Source organism: Prionailurus viverrinus, chromosome D3 (assembly GCF_022837055.1).
Source record: "Prionailurus viverrinus isolate Anna chromosome D3, UM_Priviv_1.0, whole genome shotgun sequence".
NCBI lineage: Eukaryota > Metazoa > Chordata > Mammalia > Carnivora > Felidae > Prionailurus > Prionailurus viverrinus.
This window is the reverse complement of record NC_062572.1, coordinates 47,571,926-47,590,273: the sequence shown is the minus strand read 5'-3', so window position 1 is coordinate 47,590,273 and position 18,348 is coordinate 47,571,926. Positions and strand designations below refer to the sequence as shown.

Here is an 18,348-nt window from a genome sequence, read left to right as displayed (position 1 = left end):
TTGTGTGGTGCATGTATGTGGAGGAGACAAGCAGTTTGGAAACAGCGCAACCAACCCATCAAGGACAACAGCTAGGGCGCAAGCTGGAGACTTAACATCACAAGTCATGTCTCCACAAAGAAGCTGAAGACTCTGATTTAGCTAATGGAGATAAAGTATCTTCAAGCATCCTCTCAAACAACATGGGTAATCTTCAATCTTAATAAGAACATCAGCATTTCATCAAAGGAAAGAAATCAAGGAGTCAACGCCCCAAATGTTGTGTTCCTTGCTTCTTTCATTGCTCTTTCCCCCTAACATTTTATTATAAAAATTTCAAATTTTACAGTGAATATCTGTACATGCTCTATGTAGAGTTTATCATTAACATTTTACTCCACTTGTATCACATAATTATCCATATACTCACTTCTCTATCCACTAATCCGATTTTTTATGCATTTCAAAATAAATTGCAGGGGCGCCTGGGTGGCGCAGTCGGTTAAGCGTCCGACTTCAGCCAGGTCACGATCTCGCGGTCCGTGAGTTTGAGCCCCGCGTCAGGCTCTGGGCTGATGGCTCAGAGCCTGGAGCCTGTTTCCAATTCTGTGTCTCCCTCTCTCTCTGCCCCTCCCCTGTTCATGCTCTGTCTCTCTCTGTCCCAAAAATAAATAAACATTGGAAAAAAAAATTTTTTTTTTAAATTAAAAAAAAATAAATTGCAGATATCAGTTACTGTCCCCTACATCTTTAACATGCATACAATTAACTGCAGTTCAACGTTTAGTTTTTTTTCCTTTTGGTGTAAAATTTATATACAAGTGCAAAACTCTTAACTGTACATTCACTGAGTTATGATGAATGAATACATCTGTGAAACCCAAGTCCCTATCTAGATATAGGACACCACCATCACCTCAAAAAGTTCCCCACACCCCCTTCCACTCAACTGTCCCATCACCACCTCCCCAGAGTCAACCACGGTTCTGATTTTTCCCACTCCTGATTAGTTTTCCCTGTTCCAGAATTTCATTTAAATGACCCTGGAACTTTATGTATTCTTTTTTGTAAGTCTTCTTTCACTTGTGTTAAGTGTTAAAGTTCTTGCATTTTGTTGCATGAATCAATACTTTGTTGCTCACTATTGGTCACTGGTATTCCCGTGTATAAATATGGCAGTCTGTTCATCCATCTTACTTAGACATCTAGCATAGACACGTAGGCTATTTCCAGGGTGAGGCTATTGTGCATACACCTGCCATACAAAAACTGCTTGTAAACATGTTTCCATTTCTCATGGACAAATGCCTACGAGTAGAATTTGTGAGTCATGGCGCAGGTATGTGTTTAGTTTAAACTGCCAGGCATTTTCCCATAGTGGTTGTACCATTTTTTACTCACGTCAACGATGAGTGAGAGGTAGGACTACTCCACACCCTCACCAAAACTGATGATCAGTCATTGTCATTTTAATTTGCATTTCTCAGATGACAAATGATATTAAGCCCTTTATTGTACACATATTGGCCATTTGCATGTCTACTTTTGTGAAGTGGCTATCCAAATCCAAAAATATTTTATTGAGTTGTCTTTTTATTATTGAGCTGTGGGTGTTCTTTATATATCCTGAATACAAACCATTTGTCATTTTTAGGTTTTGTGAATATTTTCCCCCATCTGTGGCTAGCCTATTTGTTTTCTAAATAGTGTGTTTTGTGAGCGAAGTTTTAAATTTTTGATGAAGTCTAATTTGTCAATTTTTCATGGTCATTGCTTTCTGTGACCTAAAAAAACTCTGCTCGTGTTCTGAATCACAAAGATAGTCCTCTATATTTTTCTCTACACCACTGCAGTTTCCACTTTACTTTAGTCAGATCCGTATTGATTTAGCTTTTATGTATGATTTGAGGTAGTGATCAAGGTTTATTTTTTCCCATATAAATATTCAGTTATTCCAGAACCATTTGTAGAAAGGAATTTCTCCCCCACCCCCATCCCCACACTGGATTGCTTTGGTATTTTCATCAAAAACCAAATGTCCATATTAGAGTGGTTCTGTTTCTATACCCCCTATTCTGTTACACTGATCTACTAACCTATTCTTATGTTGATATCACACTGTTGTGATTATTGTAACTTTACCTTTAGTCATTAAGTAAGATAATGCAACTCCTCTAACATTATTCTCCTTCTTCACAATGGCTTTATATATTCTAGGTCATTTATGTAACCATATAAACTTTAGAATCTGTTTGTCTGGGGTGCCTGGGTGGCTCAGTCAGTTAAGCATCAGACTTTTGATTTCAGCTCAGCTCATGATCTCATGGTTTGTTTGGGATTCTCTCTCTTTCTCTCAATCTCCCTCTGCCCCTCCCCCACTCTCTCCTGCTTGCTCTCTCTCAAAAATAAATAAATAAACATTTAAAGAAAACCTAGAATCTGCTTGTCACTTTCTACCAGAAAAAAAAAACAAAAAACCTGCATTCAAGCTGTAGATCAATTTAGGGAAATTGAGGTCTTAAAATGGTAGATTTTATGTTATATATGTTTTATCACAGTAAAAAATTTAAGTCAATTATGCTAAGTATGTAACTTAAACAAGGCATTTCAGGTTTAAGTTGGAAAAAATTGCAATGAATGTAAACAAATTTCAATAATTTCATATGCAAAAGAAAAATGCTTTCACAGAACCACTGTGAAAAAAAGGACCACACTGATGTTTTCTGGAACAGCAAAATATAAAACAGAATATCTCTAAAAGACGAAAGAAGAAGAACAAAGTATTTTAAAGGACATTGAAGGACACATTTTAAAGACACATTAATCCTTCATCTGGAGAAAGGATTCTACCTACACATCCCAGTGCAATGCTTCTGCGACTTTAATGAGCAAAACTATCACCTGAGGGTCTTATAGAACATAGTCTTAAAAAGATCCTGGGATGTATGAAACCTGTGATTTGTAAGAAACTTATGACTTCTATTTTACTTATATTAATTAACAGCAATAACAAATGGTATAACATGTGTGGAGTGGGAGAAAGATGATGGTGGGTCTTTCTAAGGACTTGGGGCTCCGGATCCATAAAAATGGGCATCTCATGAAAACAGCACCCCTTTAATAGTAACATTAACAAAACATCACTCGAAAAGCACACAGGACAGAGTGACAATATGGACCAAATTCACGAACATTGTACCTTCCTGTACCACACATTCCTCTTGGCTAATTTCTAGTGAACCCAACTATCCTACAGAAGGGATGAAAAATCAGTGTTTCTTATTGTCAAAGGCAGACTCCATTAACTGATCACGATGTACTTCCTCACTGAGTCTAGATTCATAAACTGTCTGAAAACAAGACTTAGGATCAGCGCCGAAGTTGCCACCTCTTTGCCCTCCCATCTCAGACTCTTTCTACCACAAGATGGAGAACATCCATGATGACAGTCGGGGATTCTCCTCTCTATTCAGGCAAAGATCTAAATGAAAAACCTAATCAGGAGAATCTGGGCAAACATGTCTCAGTCCATTTTCCCTACAATCCTTGAATGACATCCAGCTAACAAGGACTTTTGTAGACAAAAGTAATGTCTATGGAAAATACTAACGAATGCTCCTTTCCTACAGTGACATATCCACGTTGACCTAAATGGTGACTCACCTGACAATTAATGCAGACCCCTCCACCTGCATAGATGCCTTGGATATTCAAGCTTCCCCGCTGCCTCTCGACATCAGGATCATAGTAACAGTCGATGGCATGACCATGGCAGTTGCATGCTGAAAAAGCCATTCTCAGTTAATATTCCACCATTACTGTGAGACACTTAGTAAATTCCCCTAGATAGGATTACCACTCATTAAGCCACAAGTAAGTCTATTCTGGAACACGAGACTCTCGGTGGGAAATTTTAGGGATTTTTATACAAAGACTAATCTGTAACAATATGCAATGAACAGTTTCTTTCATCTGATATTGAGTGGGAGTGGCTTCTCTTAAAAAAAATAAAATAAAATGTATAATTACAACAAATGGAGATAAACCAAAATGCCAATTAAGCGTCAGGCACAATGAGAATGTTACTTCTACCACTATTACTACTACTAACAAGAACAATTGAGCTCTCAGTACACTGTGAAAAGTGTTTTACGTGTGATATCTCACTTAATTTACACAACAACTCTCAAAGGTAGGTACTATTATCCCCCAGCCCAAATGGGGAAGCTGAGGCTTAGAAAAGTTAAAGGGTGTCGCCAGTAAGTGGCAGAATCCTGACCTGTATTTGACTCCAAAAACTACTCTCTCAGCCAACACTCTAAGTCTGTCATCTCGGCACTGTTTATAGCAGCAATAAACTGGAAATAATCTTAATGTCTAATTGTAAGGAAATGGTAAGCAAACAACAGCATATTTGCTTGGCCATCAGTTCTATGAAGGCAGAGACAGCTCAGGTTTTGTTTGCAACAGAGCATAGTCCCTGGCACATAGTGAATACTCAACAAACAGTTGTTGGATGCACTTGAATCCACAGAATGACAATATACGTGCCATCCAAAAGGATGTCAAAGAGTTTTTAATAATATGGGGAAATATCTACAAGCATCAAGTGAAAAAGAGCAGGATATAAAATTGTAGAAATAATTATGTAAATAATCTAATTTAATAATAAGACTAAAGTCTGTATGAACAAAACACTAAAATATATAACAAAGTATTAGAGTGGTTCTCTTTGGGGGCGCCTGGGTGGCACAGTTAGTTAAACGTCAGAGTTCAGCTCAGGTCATGATCGCGCGGTTCACGGGTTCAAACCCCGCGTGGGGCTCTGTGCTGACAGCTCAGAGCCTGGACCCTGCTTTGGATTCTGTGTCTCCCTCTCTCTCTGCCCCTCCCCTGCTCATGCTCTGTCTCTGTCTCTCTCTCTCTCTCAAAAATGAATAAACGTTAGAAAATTAAACAAAATAAGAGTGGCTCTCTTTGGGTAGCAAAATTATTGGCGATTCTACTTTTTAAAATAATAGTCCAAGTTATCTACAAGTAATGTATAATACTTCTAAAATTAGAAAATAGAATTTAAAACCAATTTAGGGTTTGCCAAGATGAAAAAGATCTAACATGAGTAAAATTCTTATTCTCTTCTCGAGAGACTATATATTCATTACATCCCACATAGATCAAATTTTCCAGGTCTTTCTAGCAATTTGTATATTTTAATCAAGTTCCCAGATAAATCTGTTATGGAAGAAAATTGAGTTAGAATTTCAAGTTACCCTGTTTGTAGCAGGCTGAGTACCTTCTTATTTTCATTTCTTCAGTGGTGCCATGATTTAAAAAAATTCAGGGCATTCATATTTACTACATTAGTTATTTCTCATGAATTATGTTTGTTTTGAAATACACTAATTCAAATGGAATTTAGAAAGCATCTAATGAATGGATCTTAAGAGGTCTGATTTCTAAATGCGGTTTTTTGTCATTGGTAATCACTTTGGCAAGTTTACACAGCTTAAAAATTAACGACGGGAAATTTTTAAATTTTCCTATGTGCTGGAGTTAAGCATGCCATTCATTCACTGAAGGATTCCTCTCATCTAGAAAACCAACCAGACTGCTCACGTTGGAGTTCACGTGATAACATTCATTCAGTCAAAATATCCTACACCAGTACTCAAAAGCACAGGGAGAAACAATTCCTGATCATTATCGTTCCCTCTTTCTGATCCCATTAACCAGGGGTGAGGAACGGGGAAGGCACTGGGAGGGAACCTGTTAGCTAAGACTCTAAATGAGAAGGGCCAACCCAGTAACACCCTGGCCCTGGACAGAGATGCACCTGGCATCCAGCTTGGGCAGCATCAACACTTTGCAACAATGTTAGAACCTCTCCAAGCGCTCTTGGAACTCCTCCATAAATATCTTTTTGAGCGTTTGCTAGCCGCAGAGATCACACCACTCTTCTCTCCTAACAGTTAAACATTTAGCCAAAAATATATAAGGTACAGATGCTTTCTTTCCCCCCTACTTCAACAAACCTGGATCCAAATACCTTTTGATCATTCAAAACCATCAAATCCATCTTTAAATGCTAAAAATATACAGGAAAAAAAAATAGGCCACAGTCTCCAAAGCCAATAAATAAAACTTACAAAAATGTTTTCAGCCACTGATATAAATACATGGCTTCCTAAGATGGGTTTAAGAGAGAATTTTTAGTTGGATGTCTTTGGGCTTGTTAAAACAGGTGTTTTATGGTTGTTGTTGTTGTTTTTGACTTTATATTACATCATAATTAAAAGCAGCCATTTTCGTCTTTTTTCCTTCCTTCTCTGGTCCCCTTCACCCTGAACCTGCCTCAATCCTGCTGCAGTATAGACACCGCTCCCTGCTTCCTGCTCTCAGTATAGACACCAATCTCACCACCTTCTCCTAACCCCTGTCTCAGAGTAGTTAGGATTCCTATCTAGTATTGCATCCTAAGAAATGGTAAGGATTTATAATTTAATAGTGGCTACATCGTATTTAAGACTGCTAAAAGGAGAGGCTGGCATTAAGTGAATGCTTAATGCATATTATCAATTATTACTGCTTTATTTTTGTTCTCACGTTCCTATCTGAATTTGGAATGGGGCACTTTTACCTCCAGTCTGGGAGGCATTACCACAGGCCTGAGTCCCTAAGCCTGACATGACCCCACCCTCTTCATAAGCTCAGGGAGTGGGGGGATGGGGTGGAGGAGGATACTTAGCACCAGTCCTCACGGAGAAATGGGGGGAAAGCGTGGGCGGGGCCTTGCTTCCTGGTGCCCCTCCCCCAGCGCTCACCTTCGCACTCATTGCTCTGCTCCCACGTGGCGGGCCGCCAGCGCCTCTGATTGTACCCGGCACAACAGCGATCACACGTCTTCCCACAGGTGTGGTGCTGGCATTCACACCGAAACCTGGCCATGCGGTGAAGCACATCTCAGTTATTCAAACGTTCTGATTAGGATCATTTGCTCCTGTGTGAACACCCGACCGTCATCGTGTTACCCAAGGTACCATTCACAGGATAATTAGGAGGACAACGGACGTTGCATGTATCACTTCAAATCCCCCTCTCACCCTGCTTATCATCTCTATCTTATAGATGGTGACACTGAGATATGGAGATACCGAAACACTTGCAAAGGTCAAGTGATGGTAAATGGAGAGCCAGACTTCAAACCTAAGTTCGTCTGACTCCCACGTTCCAGGCTCGCTCTTCTGTACCACCTTAGGTAGCAGGCAATGAATGCAGGAGCAAGCAAGTGCGGAGTGTACTGGAATGTGTTGAGTATCACTTCTTCACAAAGATCCGGAGCAGCCCTGCGAGAAAGGTCTGCTCAGGTTTCTTGCTCTCAACCTGGGGTCACGCACGGAGATTCACCAAATCCAAGAGCCAGTTTCTAATAAGATCTCAGAAAACCTTGCTCCAAGAGGTGCCCCAGCTCCAACAAACACCTCCCTGCAGGGCCAAAAAACTGAGATTACTCAGCAAGGCAGAGGGGTAACAATCTAAAAATCTACATTCAAAGGATCAAACATGAGCCTTAAAATGTTTCCAAGTTAAAATGAAAACGTTGCCATGGCTTTCGAGTAGAACTCCAGGCTCTGTGTTCTCAGTCATCTGTGCTTGAAAAGAGGATTCAAAACAGTCCTCACTGGGCCTGTGGGGATTCATTCTCTCAACTCTTCTGAGGGAAGGGAGGGGATAGCATATATTCAGTTACACTCGGAAAAGAAGGTTATCATCCCTCTCCCAGCCCGGCTGCCTGTGAAAGCAAATGGACACAGATTTCACTGACCGCACTTGCATCAGTGCTGAAATACAAATGGACTTTTAGTAGACAATTTCAGCTCACTGCCAATAAAGTATTTACTTAAGCTGAACTGAAAGAATTTAAGGGAAGATTGCTTGAAGAACGTATATTCCAAATACTCTCATTGGAAGATAAACATTTTTTTCTACTCTCCCAGAAGGAGAAAAAAAGAATGGGTACTAGTCTGAATCGTATTGGTACCCACAAAAAATTGCTTCTTCTGATTCCTTCTCAGCCTAGGCTGATGGCTTATATAGAAAACTCATCCTTGCATCTGATAGAAGGATGTTATTGAAAATGTTGACCAGAGAATTCTCTTCATGATGATCACCCCACCCCCCTCCCAGAGAAATGTCTTATCTGATTCTAGTGTCAACATTCTTCTCCTAAACAACTGATCACTTTTTAGGTTATCATCGTAGTGAAATAAGAAATTAGGCAGGTTTCCCCTTTTGAGTTGGCTGCTAGGAAGCTCAGAATTAAATTGGTGATCCACCCGCATTTCCATATGCCAAGGTCAGCATGGTATACACGCTTAATTCAAGCCTTCTTCTGTCTTTTCATGGGTTCTACTTGATTAGCAACTAACTTTGCTGGTTGTCCAGACCTTTGCTCCCTCCATTACATCATTACATCCCCTTAAATAGGTTGTAATATTTTTTCCTACCCATGGATGTGGATTTCCTCAGCATTTACATGGATAACCTGTCGGGCAGAAGCAAACCAGCAGGCAGGGGGAGGCTAGGCTGTTGTGCTGGTGTAACGTGAGGCAAGGGGAGACAGATTCTCTACTCACCTTGATTTCTTACTCTGCGCCACCCAGTACGGAACCCCTCCACACCTGCCAAGGTCAACACGCTTGGCAGCACTTCCAGGCAGGAAGCTCAGACTTTCTTCGATGACTTCAACTCCTCTCCCACATGGAGGGAGGCCATTTTGTCTGAGGCCCCAGGACATTAGACCGACCTCTTTTCTCCCCTCTCTCTCCAACTCGGGACTTCTCTGACTTCTAGTGTCTCAGGGCCATACCCTCCTGGAGGCTACATGTGGCAATGGATTAATCATTAATAAACAAGTGCTTGCCAGTTAAAGGCTGGTGAGTTGATGGATTCACGTTATTGTGTCATCCCTGAAGGAGGGCTGACGACATTAGGGATTGCTGCTGGTCAGGAACAGGGCTCCATGCCACCCAAGATGGTAGCTGGCACCTGTCCCTGAACATGAAGCCTAATGTTGTACAAACCTCAATCTGATTAAAACTAAAACGTCTCTGGTAAATGCTGTTCATGGGGAATTGTAGATTCTAAACAAAACATTGAGAGAAAATTATTACTATATCTAGCATCCAATCATTTCCAGCCACAAAAGCATCCCTCTTGTATTGATAACATGAGTGTATCCAGTTGCTGAATACTTAATAGTTAATATCCATGCATCTTATTGTATGTAAAATAGGTCTCAATTAAAAACAAAATGGGTGCACCCATGTTCATAGCAGCATCCTTCACTGTAACCAAAAGGTGGAAGTCACCTAAATGTCCATCAACAGATGAATGGACAAGCTAAATATGCTATATACACAATGAAATATTATTCATCCTTTAAAAGGAAGGAAATTCGGACACATGTTACAACATGAATGAACCTTGAGGACATTACACTAAGTGAAAGAAACCAGTTGCAAAAAGACAAATAATGTGTGATTCCACGTATATGAAGTACCTAGAGTCATCAAGTTCATAAACACAGAAAAGGGAATGGGGGTTGCCAGGGGCTAGGGGAGGAAGGAACCCGGAGCTGTTGTTTAATAGGTATAGAGCTTTGGTTTTGCAAGATAAAGTGAGTTCTGGAGATTGTCTGCACAGTTAAGACAGTAAATGTTATATTCTGTGTGTTTTACCACAATGAAAAGAAAAGAATAAAAACAAGGATTTAAAAACGTACATCCCCTGATCTCATTAGACCAGGGATGACAAGTTTAATTTCTCTTGCTAACTCTAATCAATTATTCACGGATGCCTGGGGCACCACCTGGGTGTGGGGGCCCGCATCCCAGAGCATCCAAAGAGCACTGTGATCGATTAGCCATGTCTGCCACGGGCTGGTTGGGGCACGTGGAAGCAAGTACAGGGCCAGAGGAGGGGAGAAATACACACACCATTTATTTGTTGACAGTGAAACATTCCTATGGAGGGCAAGGACTTAGAAATATTTAATGAGACGCAAACATCTACTGAAACAATGAGACATTCACAACAAGGCTAAAAAAAAATGTGTACAATGTACTTACAGTTTTTCAGGATTGTTTGCATTGCACTCTTCTGCATGGCCATTGCAAACACACCGCCCACCAATGCTGATGTCCTTTATGCTGTAATAATACTATATAACAGAAGACAGCAGCGACCATGTTACTAAGCAGCAACAAACTTTCCTCATCTGTAACTCACCCCTGTATTGACCTTCTTCCCTTTCATCGTGTATTCTTGAGCCTACCTTAACTCAAAAGGGAGCAGCATTTGGATGTAACTTTTCTTACAAAATAAACACACTTCTCAATCAAATATCCTAGCATATTGCTGAATTTGTGCACGTTTAAAAGTCCAAGGCTTTAAATGCACGGAGAGAAACTGCCTTGGAAAGTAAGCACGCCCTATTATAGCTTTCTGGAAAAGGATTAAGTGATTCCCAGGTCACTTTTTTATGTCAGTCTGGGTTTCATAAATCCAACACATCTATTTACCAAAAATAAATTTATAATATCAAAAATGTTGCACCTACTACATGCCGGCTTGGGGAAAGGAAAGAATATTGACAGCAATGGAGTAGATACAGTGTCGAGGCTGGCCGGGCCACCAGCAGCTGTGAATGCCTGGCTAGCTCAGGGTTAGTAAGAGTGAAGGCAGCGTTCAAGCTCCAAAGGGCCAGACAGAGCAAGCTTCAGACTCCCCTGGGGATCAGCCCCTAGACCAGGCCACAGATCTGGGAGACCATGTCAGCGGCCAGGCACGCCTCCGGTATGCTGGAGACCTCCCTGCTGGCAACGACAGGTGGCACAATCTACCAGCTCCTTTCCTTCTCAGACTCAGCAGAAGCCGCACAGGCCCCAGCAAGGAATCTGTGGGGTGTAGAGTAATCTTTCTCATGAGGCCGTGCTGCCAGTGAGAAGACCTCGCTGTCAGCGAGTAAGTCTTTGAATTCACAAGGACGAGAGGACTTTTGTATCTTTGTGTTGCTGCTGTGGCCATCAGTCACCTTACAGCGCTCTATTCACTCCATGGAAGGGTTCTGTTCTGATTTCCACACTAACACCTGTTGAAGTATCTTGCTAAGCCTTACTAAGTCTGAAGATATTAACAATCCCTGTTGTTAATATGGATAAATTCAGTATTAAAGGGCTTTCTAGGACAGGTTAACACTAAGAGCTCTCATGCTGATCGTCATAGAAATTTCTCTCTACCCATGTGTTAAGGGCAGCAAGCAGCAAGGGAGAGAAGCCCTCAGTCAGACTTCACCACAGCAGCACACATGAGAGAGTGTGATGTTCTGGTCTATTCTGTTCCTCCACTTCAAGAGGCAAACTAGATTGGCATGAGGGGTGTCCAGATTATATGTGATATGAGCCCCATAAAAACTTCCTTCACAGAGACGACTATGTTCACCTAAGTAAAAAATATACGTACCTATGAGTAACGGATCTTGCAACCTCCAAAAAGAGAATTAAAGGGAAAAGATGGTGAGGTGCATTTGTATCAAGGTTCCAAAGTATCTGGGGACTGGAAACCCAGTCTGGCTACAGTCTACCCCAAATCCCAGCTCTCCCCTTCATCCTGGGATCCAGTGTAGCCCCCACCTACAGCGGCTCAGAGAGAGCTAAGGGGGCACAAAATGCAGCTGGCAAGCCACCTACACCCAAGATGACCTCTCTTTCTAGGAAATGATCAAAACTGTAGCAAAACCTACTTATCTCTCTGCCTTCCTCTTCCAGCTCTCTGATATTACATACACAAGAAGCCAAACTCTATAAGATACACTGTACATCTTCCATTCACCCTTCCAGGTCCACTCTCCAGGACCACCTTTTTCTTTCTGCCTTCTGCTCTGGGGCTGAACTTTATGGGCTACAACAAGGATCTCTTGCCCACTGGCTTCCTGTTGGGTTTGGCCAGTGGGAGGCACCAGCAGGAGATCAGAGGGTGGGAGTTCAAGATATTTATTCTGCTGGCTCCTCTCTGCCCAGGACGCAGGGGTACCATCCTGACACTGAGAGTAACAGATGTCTACCCAATGCAGTAGACATCACTAGTGCTCACAATACCCGTCTCCTCCACTGTGGCTGGATTACATTACCCAGCCTCCCGCACATGGCGGGGGGGGGGGGGGGGGCGCTACATCGCCAATTCCTGCCAATGGAGGTCACCAGTGTGGTCAGGAGCAGGTGGGTCTTCTCTATGCGCTCTCTTTCCTCATCTGTTGACCAGGTGCAGGGGATCTAGAGGTGGACTCTGAGGTCCTATAGGATGCCTGTACCTCTAGATAAAAAGAGTGTGCTTCCCTGAATGACTGCGTGGAGTCAATTCCACCTGCTGCCCACACTGGACTGTGACATGAACAAAAAATTAACCTTTATTTTGTTATGCCCCTGAGACTTGGGGATTATTTGTCAGAATAGCAGGCTAACACCTGAGGGGCTGTCATCTTTGACTTCGTCCTCTTCGAATAGAATGATTTTTCTTCAACAACTAAACTTCAAAGTTACATCTAGTATTTCATACAAGAACAACTCCTATGCCGACACCATTACTGGCTGTAAAGATTACTTGAAAGGCAGTTAATTTGATAAGCAAAAAAAAAGGTAACAGAAACTGTTCTGTAGGCACTTAGAAACACTACTCACCCGCCGAGTGACGGTTGGATCTCTCTGTGCTTTGGAAATGAGGTGTCCAAGAAGGGTGTTGGTTCGGAGAAAACACAGGCGGATGTTTGTAGCCTTTGTGAACTCCCTCAGGGTGTGAGAGAAAGTAAAATTTTTTGCACCTGGTCGGCCATTTATCAAGGACACCACAATCTAAAATAGTCACACGCAGAAGGGAAAAAAATCCTTTCATGAAAATACAGCCACAAGTAACTAAAAATAACTTTTTTTTTTAGTTTGGTTTCTTTGAGCCATTAGAGTTTGTAGGTGGTCTTGAGTCTTGTTTACGTCTAAAAATATCATTGCTAGTTTTGTCTTTCCTTCCCACTTCCAGTTCCAAATTCTGGCTATCTCTCCTTAAAACCTGGGCTCTCAAAAATTGTTACCATTTCATTTTCAAACCCTTTGTTCTATCAGTGTAGTTATGGGGTTGTAATACTATGAAATGTTGAAAATATAAATATAATCTATAAATCTATAAATCTTAAAATCTATAAATATAAGAAAACAACTTTTGGTTGCATTGAAGAAACAAAGCTCAAGTTACCTAAAAGCCTAAATGAAGTTGAAGAAAGGAAGTCTCTGAATACAGAGTTGACTGTGGAAAGGACAAAAAGATCTATACAAAACCCAGGTTTGGTTTTAAGGCCTGAAGTGATGAAGTCCAAGTGCCAACAATAAGAGACAGGAACCACTCGTCAGCCATTGGAAGATACTGGATAGAGTTGCTCAAGAAAGATCTCTCCACCTAAAACAGGGAGACTGGCATCCTTAAAGAAGCTCATCTGAGGGGCACCTGGGTGGTTCAGTTGGCTAAGCATCCTACTCTTGATTTCAGCTCAGGTCATGATCTCCTGGTTTGTGAGATCTAGCCCCGCATCAGGCTTCACGATAACGGATGACCATGCAGAGCCTGCTTGGGATTCTCTCTCCCTCTCTCTCTGCCCTTCCCCCATTCACAAGCATGTGCTTGCATCCATGCACATGCGCCCTCTCTCCCTCTCTCTCAAAATAAATAAACTTAAAAAAAAAAAGTTCATTTGAAAACTCATTTCATGCTCAAGACGGCCTCACTTTCCACGGAATTCTTCTCCAATTTTCCCCATTCTATTTTCCCATCTCCCATAACAATGGCCTAGCTGGCTTCACTAGGACCAAATGCAACTCCAAAGGGACAGCAATTCTTTTCTCCCCTATGGATGATTCTCACCCTGCCCAGAAGGACCAGGGATTCATGCTATCACCTACCCTTCATCTCCTCACTCTTACAGGGGATATTTATTTGTGAAGCAGTGGGAGGGGTCTTCACCTCAATCACCAGCAACCCACTTTTTCAACATTCCACCAGAAAAGACAGTTCAAGACCTGTGAGCCTTGAATCCAGAGTCCTGACTTCCAAAGAATTTGAGACCTCAAATAGAACTTCCAATGTCAATTATACCTCAATTTAAAAAAAAAAAAAAAAAAAAAAAAAAAAAGGAATTTCCAACCCAACTCATTCTGGGAGTCTGCAGTGTGAATTCTTTACTAGTTAGTTCCAAGTTCTGGTTTCCATCGTGACCTATGTTAGATGTTGAAAGTGCAAGTTTCACAGTTATGGAAACTTTTATATCCTCATGTTCATTTCTGAGTCTTATCTCTCCCATCCTCCCGTACCAACTTACCTCACCATTTTCCAAAGGTACAATCCGGGAATATTCAGTAGTACAAAGTACATCATCATCTTGGCTGATAGCCATATTTGCATTCTGCCCAAATTGTTCCAAACAATCTACTTTAGAGTCTAGGAATAAAAGATTTTAACACTATAAAATAAAATATTATGATCTTATTGTAAATCTCTTAAGAAATCTTATGTATCCAGGGCGTCTAGGTGGCTGGGTTGGTGGAGCCTTTGACTCTTGATTTGGGCTCAGGTCATGATCTCACGGTTCGTGGGATCAAGCCCCATGTCGGGCTCTGTATTGACAGCATGGAGCCTGCTTGAGATTCTCTCTCTCTTCCTCTCTCTCGCTCTCAAAATAAATAAACATTTTTAAAAATAATAAAAAAAGTAAAGAAATCTTACGTTTTCTTAAGAAAATCCGTCAGAAGGAAAGAACAGAGAAACATTTAAGGTTTTTAGACAAAAGCTTAAACTAAAGTTTTTAATTCATGAAAGAAAATACCAAGCCATGTCAGGCCACTTACTTCCAACAGAAATGTGTGGAGATGTGGTTCTAACTCCTCACTCCTCATTAGGCAAGTTTACCCTCTAAGGAGCATTCATGGAAAGCCCAGTGACTTTGTAAGCAAAATTTCTATCCGCCTCAATTCATCATAGGGTTCAGAGACACTGACACTCTTCATTAGTTGAAGATAACAGGGTCAGGTAAATAATGTGAGATGCAGGATCCATGAAGATGAAACTTAGTCCCTAATTCTACATAAAAGGAAAAGGACTGGAGCTATGGCCCAGTTACAGGTACACTGCTTCTTCCTGAACAGTGGTAAAAGGCTTATCATAAAAGGCATTTCAACCTCAGTTCTGCATGTGTATCCTTGGAATTAATGCATGCATGCTTGAGTAACAAGAATGTTCTGAGAGTAAACCAGAAAGTTAAAATTGACCCGTCCCTATTAGCCAAACTGAGAGACTAATTTTCTAGTTAAATCCAGTGTTGATCTGTTGCAAATAATTAAAGTCCCTCATAACATAGTCATAAGCAAGGTTACTTACGAGCAAAGTATTGCCAAGGTGAGTAGGTGCTTCCAAAGTCTACAGATCTTTCCAAGACCCAAAGATCAGGGCGAGGAGAATTTGCAAATTTGATTATAATATAGGCCACATGGAAAAGCTGATAAAGCAAAGGAGATACAGTTATTATACAACCTTGACCATCTCTATGTGATGCTGATCCAAGGAAACACATTGAGCCACCCCTCTCCCAAGATCCAGATCCTATTTATAACTGCCTACAGGGCAACTCTCAGTGCAGACTCTCAAGTTTACGGTGTTCAAAACCAAATCATCATTTTTCTTTCTCCACCAGATCTATACATGAATCTTTGTCACACCTTATTCATTTCATCCTTGATTTTTAACAAGGCTACACAGTATCTTAAAGCCTGTATCTTCGAAAAATCTTATATCAAGCAACAACCATCTTGTGCTAAGCTCTCCCAGGACCAAGAACCAACAGTACAGCCCAGAGTGTCTCCCAGGAGTGCCACGGCCCCTGGTTCCAGGTCTTGGAGAGCTCACAGCTGCAGAACTGAGAGCAAAGCAACTCTTTGGTAGAGTAATAGTACCTCCTTCCCCTGCATCATCTCCACTGTCTCCTTTTTTCTGGATTGTTCTCCCTCTTTTTGATTTTCTCGTTCATCCTCATTACTCTTTTGCCCATGGCCAGAACCATGCATAAGTATGGAAGAGACACGGGGAGACTTTGGTTCTTTCTTTGCCCTCCCCCTGATGAATCGCAACATGCCTCCCACGACGAACCTCAGGCATCCTTGCAAATCTACTCTTACCCTTCCCTGAAAACTTATATGGCTTGGATTTTGAACCCTGAAAGTCTATGTATTTCCCAAAGAGCCTGATATGACAATAAACACAGGTGTTAAATATGTTAACATGTCAATGAACAAGGATTATCTCTACCCCCCCCCATGCTCTCCACCCCCCGCACTCCCTGACCCCAAGTAACAGAGCCAACAGTGACTCTCAGAAGAGGATTCCCCCACCTTATTAACTAGCCCAACAGAGCAATTTGAACAATGAGTGTGTCTAGTTAGAGAAAGAGGCAGTACTCAGACTTTGTGAGATCCTTTCATTTCTTAGGGACAAAATAAGGGGGTTTCCTCTTTATATTTTTTTACATACAATGATATGGTAAGAGTCACATATTTTAAAAAATTAAAAAGTCTAGGGGTGCCTGGGTGGTTCGGTTGGTTGAGCAGCTGACTTCAGCTCAGGTCATGATCTCACGGCTCGAAGGCTCATGAGTTCGAGCCCCACATCGGGCTCTGTGCTGACAGCTCAGAGCCTGAAGCCTGCTTCAGATTCTGTGTCTCCCTCTCTCTGCCCCTCCCCCACTAGTACTCTGCCTCCCTCCCTCTCTCTCTCTCTCTTTCTCTCTCTCAAAAATAAATCTTAAAAAAAAAAAAAAGTCTTAGAACTAGCAGCTAGTTGTAAATGTTCCAAACCTGGTACTAGAAGCCAAAATCTTTGGGACAATGGTTTTCAAATTTCAGTCTCAGGATCCATGCACACTTCTTACAGTTATTGAGAACCTCTGAAAGCTTTTGTTTATATGGGTTATATCTCTTGGTAATGTACCCATATTAAATATAAAAGCAGAGAAAATTGAAAAATCTATTACCAATTCACTTAAAATAATAATAAACCCACTACATGTTAACATAAACACCATATTTTTATTAAAAAAATTACTACCTTTTCCAAAACTTAAAAACTGTACAGAGAGTAGTGGCTTCACTTTACATTTTTAAAGCCTCTTTAAATGTGTGCATTAATAGAAGACATTTGGATTCTCACACTGCTTCTGTATTGTTTTGATTGAAGTATTTAAAGAAAATCTGGCTTCACATAGATCTGTTATGGGAAAGGGGAGGATCTCAAAGCTTGTGGACCTCCTGAAAGGTCTTGGGGACCTCCTGAAAGGTCTTGGGGACCTCAAAGGGTTCCAAGCCACACTGTGAGAACCACTGCTCTTGGTCACAGAGATTACCCTTTGCCCTAAGAAGCCCCTTGGCTTATTCTCTGCAGAAGAAAGAATTGTCACACCAATGACTGAAAACCCTAAATTCAGCCAGTTCTGTCCCAGTCAAACACTTGTTCTTTGATCTTGAAAAAAAGCCGCTTCACTGGCTCAGATTAATGTTCCCAGATTATTTACTGATCCTTGGAAATAAATGATCCAACCTCATGGAGAAAAACTGATTAGGAATTGTAAGGTATTCTGAAAACCATAATCTATTCTAAAGATAGAAATAATTTCCAAAAGACACGTACCATTATTACATAGTGAAGGAATTCAGAGGTAATCCCAGAACTCCAAGTTTGGAAAATCACTACAAATGTATTTCCCTGAAAACTATTTGCATATCTCTTAGACCACATCAAAGTAAGACCGCCTTTAGATATGAGTAAGATAGAATATAAAGGAAACATTTTTGGATACAGGAATCATTCAAAGCATTCTTAACCTCTTCCCTCAAAATTCCACAATCATAGCACACACACACACCACAAAGAACAACATATTTACTTAATAGTTTATGATCTAACAGTTACTATGTTCCAGGTACTACGTGAGACACCTCACAAACATTCTCTCTCAAGAAGTTAAGTAACATGTCCAAGTAGTCTAGGCTTAAAATCCTGAGCCTATGTGTATTCTACTCACTGACCATTAGCTAAGCCATAGAACCTAAGAGGTACTTAATAGTTGACCTGTTTCATCCTAGGGGGAGTAAATTATCAGAAAACTTCCAAATACCATTATTTCCAATCACCCTAAGATTCCATTATAGGGAATCTGGAGATGGGGATCCCCATCTGGAGATGGGGAGCTATGTTATAATACATCTCGAGGATTGTTTGAGTGCATTG

General features: G+C 41.1%; 1 protein-coding gene across 2 annotated transcripts in view; it reads right to left on the bottom strand.

Annotated features, from left to right (window-relative positions):
* LAMA3 (laminin subunit alpha 3) overlaps positions 1–18,348 on the bottom strand; it is a 274,238-nt gene that overhangs the window by 191,681 nt on the left and 64,209 nt on the right. For both annotated transcript variants that reach the window (XM_047826704.1, XM_047826703.1), the window contains exons 3-8: positions 15,451–15,568; positions 14,396–14,514; positions 12,714–12,884; positions 10,107–10,198; positions 6,801–6,916; positions 3,643–3,761 (exon numbers count right to left, since the gene is read on the bottom strand). In XM_047826704.1, coding sequence (XP_047682660.1) covers positions 3,643–3,761; positions 6,801–6,916; positions 10,107–10,198; positions 12,714–12,884; positions 14,396–14,514; positions 15,451–15,568 — 735 coding nt within the window. The remainder of the gene's footprint in view (positions 1–3,642; positions 3,762–6,800; positions 6,917–10,106; positions 10,199–12,713; positions 12,885–14,395; positions 14,515–15,450; positions 15,569–18,348) is intronic.